At 40.3% G+C, this 10,508-nt stretch overlaps 1 protein-coding gene across 2 annotated transcripts in view; it reads right to left on the reverse strand.

Annotated features, from left to right (window-relative positions):
• The window catches only part of pemt (phosphatidylethanolamine N-methyltransferase), a 116,233-nt gene extending 106,028 nt beyond the window's left edge, over positions 1–10,205 (reverse strand). For both annotated transcript variants that reach the window (XM_051667306.1, XM_051667305.1), the window contains exon 1: positions 9,976–10,205. In XM_051667306.1, the coding sequence (XP_051523266.1) occupies positions 9,976–10,131 (156 nt within the window). In that variant the 5' untranslated portion in view covers positions 10,132–10,205. The remainder of the gene's footprint in view (positions 1–9,975) is intronic.
• Positions 10,206–10,508: the final 303 nt, after the last annotated feature.

Consider the following 10,508-nt stretch of genomic DNA (forward strand, 5'->3'; position numbering starts at 1 on the left):
GGTGCAACCTCGTGGCACAAGGAAGTAACATCCGACTTGAAACTGTGGCCATACAATCTCCATCTCACTGGACAAGTTGAGATTACTCTGTGTTCAACCGAACACTCTAACGGATCCGAAGGAGACCGCTGAGCAATCCGCATCTTCATCCATTTGCCTGTAGAAGTGAAGAGATTAAAGATTTCTCTTCCATCTTCAATCAAGTCGACATTTCTGATTTCTCCGCCAGCCCGCCGAGAACAGTCAGCCGTACACCCGCCGACAGAGCGAGGAAACGGCCTCCCGTCATCACCCGAGCCTCAAGGAACCGGGTCGGAATTAATGGACGGATGAACACACATTCTGCATCCTCATGCAATTCAAGTAAGAGGTTTACGTCTGGGCAGAGACAGAATATTATAGTGTGCTATTCTTGTGTTTCAAGGTTTTTTTTGCTTGTACAGTTTACGGACCGCCATGTCCGCTCATTATTAATACTCAGGGTATTAATTATCATGAAAGAGATTTGCTGTATTGCGGTCCAACCAAATTGGACTGTTGTGCATTTTCACCATCGCGGGTGAGACCGGCAACTGAGTTTATCCATTAAAGGCTCAAAGAGCGCGGGACTGTTTACGAGCCGTCCACCACGTCTCTGAGCGATAAACTAACAGCTGCTTTCTCTCCCACGATTGCGAAATCGGCTTTAGGGCTGTCACTTTATTCTCACTCTCTCTCGTACTAACCACACACACACACACACACACACACACACACACATACCCACACGCGACCCCTCACAAACACACACACACCCTCATGTGTTATAGGATTATTTTGATTTCCATATCTAATCATATCACTGTTTAGTTTGTAGTTGTAAGTCGGAAGTTTATTGACTGCATTGTATTGATTATTAATTGATATTACTGCATAAATAAACTTTGTTTATATTACAAAGAGAAGTGTTTTGGTTTGTTTTGCATACGCCTGTGTCATGCTGATGGGATGTCAGTGCTCAGATTCAAGCCTTCATTCATTGTTTTTTTCCCGAAAATCGATATTCTTCGGATGTCGATTTTCCTAAGAAGACAATCTAATATTGAGACTGTTATACTATCTGGTTATTAGTCCCTGATTCCAAGGTGGTGCCCTGCCAATGTTAATCCTAATTAATATTCTGTTGATTTTTGATAATTGATAATTATCTTTGATGATTGTTGAATTTGAATGCTCAATAAGCTAGTGTTAATTTTAATTAATGTTTCATCGATGTTAAAAATTAACGATTATCTTTTGATAATTGTTGATTTAAAGGATTAGAAAAGCTAACATTGATTCTCATCAATGTTCTATTGATTTTAATAATTAATAATTATCTTTGATTAATTATTAATTATTGCTAATAACCAAACTTGCTCCTAAACATAGCGCACTACATTTATTGGAGCCCCATATGAGGTTTTAATGAGTTAGATTCAATTAATTAAAGTATTAATTAATAAATAAAGAAATAATTACCAATTATTTCTGATAGTAACACTGATTTAAACAACCAGTAAAGCCCTACATATGATGCAGTCCTATGTTGACTGCATCATCCACAGACCTGTTTGCTCGATAAGCAAATTGAAGGGGATCTAGAATGGGTCCAGTGATGTTCTTCAGGTGGGCCAACACCAGTCTCTCAAATGATTTCATGACCGCAGACGTCAGGGCGACAGGTCTGTAGTCATTAAGTCCTGTGATTTTTGGTTTCTTTGGAACAGGAATAATGATTGAGCGTTTGAAACAGCATGGGACTTCACATTGCTCCAATGATCTATTGAAGATCTGTGTGAAGATGGGGGCCAGCTGGTTAGCACAGGATCAAAGACACGCTGGTAAGACGCCATCTGGGCCTGGAGCTTTCCTCATCTTTTGTTTCCGAAAGACGCGGCTCACATCATCTTCACAGATCTTAAGTGCAAGTTGAGTAGCAGGAGGGGGGAGGAGGGGGGTTGCAGGAGTTGTTGGTGTTTGTGTGAAGTGAAGGTCAGAGTGGGTATGGGGTCTGAGATTGGGCCTTTCAAATCTGCAGTAGAACACATTCAGGTCGTCAGCCAGTTGTTGGTTCCCTACAGGGTTGGGGGTAGGAGTCCAGTAATTTGTGAGTTGTTTCATGCCACTCCACACTGATGCAGGGTCAGTAGCTGAAAGCTTGTTTTTCAGCTTCTCAGAGTGTCTTCTTTTAGCCACTCTGATTTCCTTGTTCAGTGTGTTCCTGGCCTGATTATACAAGACTTTATTCCCACCCCTGTAAGCATCCTCTTTGGCCTGACAAAGCTGTCTGAGCTCTGCTGTAAACCACGGTTTGTCATTGTTGAACTTTAAATAAGTCCTAGTAGGAATGCACATATCCTCACAGACACTGATATATGATGTAACAGTATCTGTGAGCTCGTCCAGGTCTGTGGCTGCAGCCTCAAAAACACTCCAATCCGTGCAATCGAAGCAGGCTTGTAGTTCCTGCTCTGCTTCATTGGTCCATCTCTTTATAGTCCTTACTACTGGCTTGGTTGATTTTAATTTCTGCCTGTAGGTTGGAAGAAGATGAACCAGACAGTGATCTGAGAGTCCCAAAGCTGCTTTAGGGACAGAGCAATATGCATCCTTTATTGTTGTGTAACAATGATCCAGTATGTTCCTGTCTCTGGTGGGGCATGTGATGTGCTGTTTGTATTTGGGCAGTTCACGTGTGAGATTTGCTTTGTTAAAGTCCCCAAGAATAATAAAAACTGAGTCCGGGTATTGTTGGTCTGTGTCTGATTTGATCAGCCAGACATTACAGCGATGTGTTCAAACACGCGTTTGGTGCGATATACACACTCACCAGAACAAATGAGGAAAACTCCCGCGGTGAGTAGAAGGCTTACAGTTAATAAAGAGCACTTCCAAATTAGGACAGCACATCCTCTTTAACGTTGTTACATCTGTACACCAACTTTCATTGATATAAAAGCATGTTCCACTGCCTCTCGTTTTCCCCGTTAACTCCACGATGCAATCCGCTCTGAACAGCTGGAAGCCCGGCAGATGTAACGCGCTGTCCGGAATGGCTTCACTCAGCCAGGTTTCTGTGAAGCACAAGGCAGCAGAGGTTGAAAAGTCCTTGTTTGTGCAGGTGAGGAGATATAGTTCGTCTGTTTTGTTAGAAAGAGAGCAGAGATTTGTTAAGTGAATACTCGGCAGTGCTGTTCGAAATCCGTGCCGACGGAGTTTGACCAGCGCACCGGCTAGTCTCCCTCACCTGCGTCTCTTGTACAGCAGATTGTCTGGTATATGCTGTGGAATGTTCAGCAGTTCGTCTTTGTTAAAACTGACTGGAAAAAGATTACTAAACACAGGACAAACAAACAAAAACAACAAAAGAACTGAGGAGCTCCACAACAAGGCAGCCATCCGTGGCGCCATCATGATGATCTTATAGCTGTCTCTGCATATAAGACTGGGATGTTGGGTGGAGTAAGTATTTTAAAATTATACACATCACCTTAAAAGGGGATACTGTGTGTGTGTGTGTGTGTGTGTGTGTGTGTGTATGTATATATATATATATATATAAAATTGCTGCGCCACTAGTGGCACTAAACAGAATTGCAAAAATAATCATTGTTTCCAAACAGGTCTTCCAAATACTCTTTGCATCCCCACCCTCACGCTGCATGCCAAATTGGACAAATCAGCTTGGGAAGGGCACTTTGAAGAGAGAAAAATCTTGAAAGTCATGCTGTGAGATTGCTTCAAACTGAATTTCTATTAAAAGGTGAGTTCCGAATTAATTGTTATTGAGCCCTACACTTTTCAGCCCTACAATGCTCTCACAGGGGACAGTAAAGTCTTTGAAGGGAATAAGGCATTGGGATGATCACTTCTGAATGGAACGCACCCTCTGTTTTCTATTGTTTAGTCAAACTACTCAATTTCCTGCTAGACACCTAAGAACTGGTAGTCCCGCCCCAAATTCACACCACTGGTTGAACCAGCAGTTCACATGTCGGACTGTTCAAACAAACAGCTTGTTTTAAAAGCACCTCAGTAAGTCAACCTACGAACAGCATACTTATCTCTCTCTCTAAACTGGTGTATGAGAAAGTATTTTTTCATCAAAAAAATTATACACTTCTACTTTTTTTAATGTCAATTCATAACAAGCTGACTGGCCAACACTAACAATCAGATCTGAACAACTCACTGAAAGCTTGGCAGTTCCTTTCTGCAGGCATTCTCTCTCTGGTCATTACTGTTGATCGATGTGGTCATTTGAGCTGTTATTTTATCATATAATTACAGACTTTTATCCAGAGAGATTAAAAATGCATTAATTGCAGGGGCAGTTCCCCTGAGGAACTGGGATTAAGAGCTTTGAAAAAGGACACAGCAGGGATCTCAGTAACTCATTACTGGTCTCAGTAACACCCCAGTGGGCGGGTCCATTTACCTAGGATTAAACTCTCAATCTTTGTGTTACAAACATAGATCCTTACACACATACACTCACTTTATTAAGAAAACTATGGTCCTAATATAATTACCCATTTTGAGTAAACTCTAGAGACTGTTGTGCGTGAAAATCCCAGGAGACCAGCAGTTACAGAAATACTCAAACCAGCCCATCTGGCACCAACAATCACGCAACAGTCAAAATCACTGAGATCACATTTTTCCCCATTCTGATGGTTGATGTGAACATTAACTGAAGCTCCTGACATGTATCTGCATGATTTTATGCATTGCACTGCTGCCACACAATTAGCTGATTAGATAATTGCATGATTAAGTAGGTGTAATAAAGTGCTCAGTGAGTGAGATACATGAACTATTAATACACCACCACCACCACAATTCTCCAAGACGAACAAAAATAAAGGAGCACAAACGTCAATGCACAAATAATCACAAAAAGGGTCCAAAAAGACCATATTAAATTTGTAGAAAAGGTCATATTTCCTTGCTTTCATCAAAGCACACGTGATGCTCTTTGGATCTTTCTCAAATAATGCAGGGATTACATGGACCTTCAGGTTTTGCACAAACTTGAGTGCATGCCAGTGATAAACCAAAATGGGGACATTCTGTACAAAATACGAAGAAATTAATGTAAATCTACAATTAAACTATTCACTTAAATTTGTACAGCTTATAATATAATTTGCAATTAAATGTTTTGTATTAAATAAGAAAAGAATGCAAAACAGAAGCATTTTTACTAGTGGACCTAGACTTTTGGACCCCACTGACAAAACTTTCAGCAACAATTTTGCTGAAACCATATCATATTATAAATAACCATACCAAAAGCATATATCCCCTGGGGATTGCAACAAACTGTGATTTATTGACGCAACTAAACATTAAAGGGCGTTAGAAAAGAACAAAGCTGCCTTTTAAGCACTTACTGTTCTTAAGACTTGTTTATGGGAGAGGGACTGATATTGCCCTGAGCATGCTGCTCTGCATAACCTCAGTAACACATATTAGATAGGCCAACATCACAGCCCTCAGTCATTGTAAACCATACATGGAATGTCTATTTCATATAGGCTATATTAATATATTTCAGTTCAGAACATTTTTTTTCTTACTCTGACTAAACTAGTTTATAGAAGCAAAAAAAAAAAAAAAAAAAAAAAAAAATATATATATATATATATATATATATATATATATATATATACACACACACACACACACACACACACACACACACACACACCGATCAGCCACAACATTAAAACCTCCTGCCTAATATTGTCTGAGATGCTATTCTTCTCACCACAATTTTACAGAGTGGTTAGCTGAGTTAGCTAACACACCTTCCTCTCATATATTCAGTTCGTGGTGGAAGTTGATGCGTCATAGGTCAATGAGGACACAATGCATCCGTGTGTCTTTTTTTTTGTACCGCCTGTCCCCAGCCGAACAGAATTACAACGTCGGTAATAGGGAGTTGTTGGCTGTCAGGTTGGCATCACCGGTTAAACAGTTCGGGGGTACCTTTCGTGGTCTGGACTGACCAAAAGAATTTGGAGTATATCCACAGAGCTAAGCGTCTTAACTCCAGACAGGCTCGTTGGGCGCTTTATTTCACCTGTTTTGATTTTACTTCATCTTACCATCCGGGCTCCAAAAACACCAAGCCCAATGCCCTATCCTGATGTTTTGAAGTTGGGACCTCCACCACCCCTCCGGATACCATCCTCCCCGCCTCCCGGGTGGTGGGCATGGTGTCCTGGGACGTGGAGACTAAAGTCCGTTCCATGCTGCGTAACACCACTTTGCCCGGTGGATGCCCAACGGGTCTGTTATTCGATCCTCGGTCAGTCCGGACGCACGTTCTCTGGTGGCGCCACTCATCCAACGTCGCCTGTCATCCAGGGACTGCTCTTACTCAGGTGCTCATGAGACAGCGATTCTGGTGGCCGTCGCTAATGCAGGACATTCGCCGTTAATCAAGAGCATGAAAAGCTTCTCTTCCCATAATCCATCTTCTCTGAGCTCTTATTTGGCCTGGGTCGAGTATGCCCACAATTCCTCTTCTTCGACATCTATGGGGCTATCGCCTTTCCAATATTGCCTAGGTTACCAGCCCCCTCTGTTCCCTGCCCAAGAACCCAAAGCTCAGGTTCCTTCCGCACACGCCTTTATTCAATGGTGCTGTCGCACCTGGCTGATAGCCAGAGAAGCCCTCCTCTGGACTGGTGCTCGTATTAAGAAGTTGGCAGATCGGTACCGGTCTAAACCTCCAGCTTAAGTCTGCAGGCAGAAGGTCTGGTTGTCTACTAAAGACATTCCTCTCCGACTCCCCTCTCGTAAGCTGGTTACATGTTCTCTCTATTTATTCAGGTGTTGCTGGCTCGCATAATCAGCATTGCCATGGGAACCTTGATTGTTTCCATGGTTACGCTGATCATTCCAGCTTGCTGCGAGCGAGCGGCACCTGATCACCATTAGTTCCCTGGCTATATATACCTCGCTCTGTTTTGTGTTCATCGCTCGATTGTTGTTTGAGTCCTGTTACTTACCACTCTCTCCCTCTGCCCTAGTATATCCTGTATCGTGTTCTGTGTATAGGTTGCCAGTCTGCACTGTGCGCACTGGGATTGTGGTTACCTTCCAGTCTGTCTCCTCTGTTGGGCACTTCGTTCAGGAGCGGGTTTGGTTATTAGCAATAATGAATCATTTTCAAAGATAATTATTAATTATTAAAATAAATAGAACATTGATTAGAATCAACATGAGCTTTTTAATCCTTCAAATCAACAATTATCAAAGATAACTATCTATTATTAAAATCAATAGAATATTAATTAGGATTAATATTGCTGGGGCACCATCCTAGTACAGCAGTCTCAATATAGGATTATCCTCTTAGGAAAGTTGATGTGCGGAGAACATCGACATTCAAAAGGAAAACAATGAAGGCTTGAATATGAGCACTGACATCCTCTGCCAGCACTTGACACAGGTGCATGTAGAACAATACCAAAACACTTCTCTTTAAAGTATAACAAAGTTTTTTGATGCAGTAATATCAATTAATAATCAATACAATGCAGTCGATAAACTTCCGGCTTCCAACTACAAACTAAACAGTAACATGATTAGATATGGTAACAGACAAGCCTATATTATATGAGAGGAAGGTGTAGGTGTGTGTGTGTGTGTGTGTGTGTGTGTGTGTGTGTGTGTGAATGGGTGTATGTGTGTGTGGAGAGAAGGAGGGCGCAAAATGGCGGACGTGGTTCTCGTGGAGATTACATCACGCGAGGTTTCCGGCCAGAGAATGTGGCCACAAATATGGGCAGAGAGACTGGTTAATGGCGTCTGCCCATTTAACATGTGTCTCTGCTGGTACAGTAACTTAAAGACAAAGCTGAGCTCTAACGCCAAGTTATCTGCTCGCCAAATGTGTGGGCGGGTATGTTTGTGAGGGGTCGTGTGTGTGTGTGTGCAGTTAGTACGAGAGAGAGAGAACAGAGTGACAGCACCGAAGCCGATCGTGGGAGAGAAGGCAACCGTATTTTATCACTCAGAGACGCAATGAACGACTAGTAATTCCTCCGCCGTGGTCGCTGGTTCTTTAATGGATAAACTCAGTGTGCCGGTCTCACCCGCGATGGAGGAATTGCACAAACAGCCCAACGTGGTTGGACTTGTGTGCATTGCATAGACATGCTATTGTAGTAACTGAGGCTGGACAATATAGTATAAAAATAATAAAGTCTTCTATTGAACTAGTATCAGCCATATCATATCATACCTCTTAAATTGAAAATTGAAGTACAATTAAAATATTGATAGATAAAACACTTAAATAATCACATTAAGATGTACTGGTGGTGGCTGAGGAGAGTCCCGTTCTCTTTTTAAAAGTGCTTTGAGTGTAGTGTCAGAAAAGCGATTTAAGTGTAAAATTAATTCAGTCATTCAGATATGTAAATAAGAGTATTGTTTATCTTCATCAAAACAAGTAATATTTCTGTTTCAAAAGTTTAATCGTATAACATAATATCAAGATGTCAACATGAAAATAGCACATTATGACTCCGGCTCCAGACATGATCACACACAGGCAATGTCCAGGTAAGCTCAAACTGGGAGATTCATCCACCAGAAGAGCAGTGCCAGAACATGACTGATGTAATGTATTCTTCCACAAATTGCTTGCAATTTTAAGTTTCAACCACAGATGTTGCTTGAGAGCACAAAGTTACATAGTGCAGCTTTAAGTAATTTTTCACTATAAATTCTACTCCCTGCCCAGTAGGTGGCGATAATCACGAATAATGTGAATTGGCAAAACAAAAGAAGAAGAATGTGAAAGTGAAAGTGGAGATTGATAGTAAAAAAGGACTTAAATATTTATCTGTTTCTCACCCACACCTATCATATTGCTTCTGAAGACATGGATTTAACCACTGGAGTTGTAAGGATTAATTTTATGCTGCCTTAATGTCCTTTTGGAGCTTCAAAATTGTGCTACCCATTCACTTGCATTGTATGGACCTACAGAGCTGAAATATTCTTCTAAAAATCTTAATTTGTGTCCAGCAGAAGAAAGAAAGTCATACACATCTGCGATGGCATGTGTGTGAGTAAATGTTGAGAGAATTACAATTTTGGGTGAACTATACTTTTAATATTCCTGATATTTAAAAAAAAAAAAAAAAAAAAAAAAAACTGCAACTGCTATTTTGTTTAAAAAAATAGCAAGTAAAGAATTATGTCAAACTACTTAAAATGGTTTGTTTTTAAGAATTTCAGCAATAGGACTTTTTTCCCCTTTATCGCTCAGGACTGTTACACCACCTAGATATTTTTTACATTATGCCCCACAAAAACATAAAAATTAATTTTTATTTAGAAATTTAAAACATGTTATTCACAGATTAGATGCATGGAATTCTTTGTATGTATGAACTGCATTTGTATGTTTTTATAGCTAATAGCTCCGAACACAAAATAATGAGCGTGACGTCACTGATCCAGTTGTCACCTTTGCCTGTCATCCCCCTTTAATCTCATGCACCTGTTTTGGAATCCTCGTGCATTCTCTATTAATATTTAATCAGAATGCATTGCACATATATTCTGTGCAAATGGCCAGTTCGCATCAATTAATTTCCTCAAAACGTCTACACCGAAAATCACCAGATTGTATAATAACAGCCTACTTGACTTGGCAGATAAATGACAACACGTGCAAAATTAATCAAAGTTTATATATAGGTTATTACTAAGCGATTATTTAATTAACTAACGATTATTATTATTATGTATTAGCGATACTTACATGTAAAGCCACTACTTTATAATGACCACGATTAAAATAAGTACTGCCTTGCAGTTCCTTATTTCTGTAGGACTTGTACATATATACAGTCATATACGAAGAAAGGTAAGGTCAAGCAGTGTGTCTGTGTGGATGTGATGTAGGATCTGCACACATGATACCTGACTGTAATCCACGTTATTCAAGCCTCCACAGCAATCCAGAACGGAATTTCTGTTGAACAGGGATTCTCCGCTCATGAGACGATAATGTATAAGCAAGAGTCTCTTCTCTTTCAAGAATATGTGACTGTTATTATCTGTAAACGGCAAACGCATTTACTGCGGTGTAGTTTGGGAATTTTCTGCATCCAAAAGTTAATAACACTGCGGACATGACAGTTTACCTTTGACCTACTTGAGTCGCAAGGAGCTATGGGAAATGTAGTTTCTACAGGTCATAGCGCGCAACAAAATCATGTTGTGTGTTTTTGGTGTCATTTGTTTTATGGCAGATTATTATTATTATTAAGGAGTCTTTCATCATGTGAACTAATTGTTTTAACACATAGTTTGCTATTTTTCTAATAAAAGGGAGTTTGAAGCCCATTAAAGGGATAGTTCATCTTCTCTCATCATTTACTCACCCTCATGCCATCCCAGATGTGTATGACTTTCTTACTTCTGCTGAACACAAATTAAGATTTTTAGAAGAA

This window comes from Myxocyprinus asiaticus, chromosome 32, assembly GCF_019703515.2.
Source record: "Myxocyprinus asiaticus isolate MX2 ecotype Aquarium Trade chromosome 32, UBuf_Myxa_2, whole genome shotgun sequence".
In the NCBI taxonomy this organism is placed as follows: domain Eukaryota; kingdom Metazoa; phylum Chordata; class Actinopteri; order Cypriniformes; family Catostomidae; genus Myxocyprinus; species Myxocyprinus asiaticus.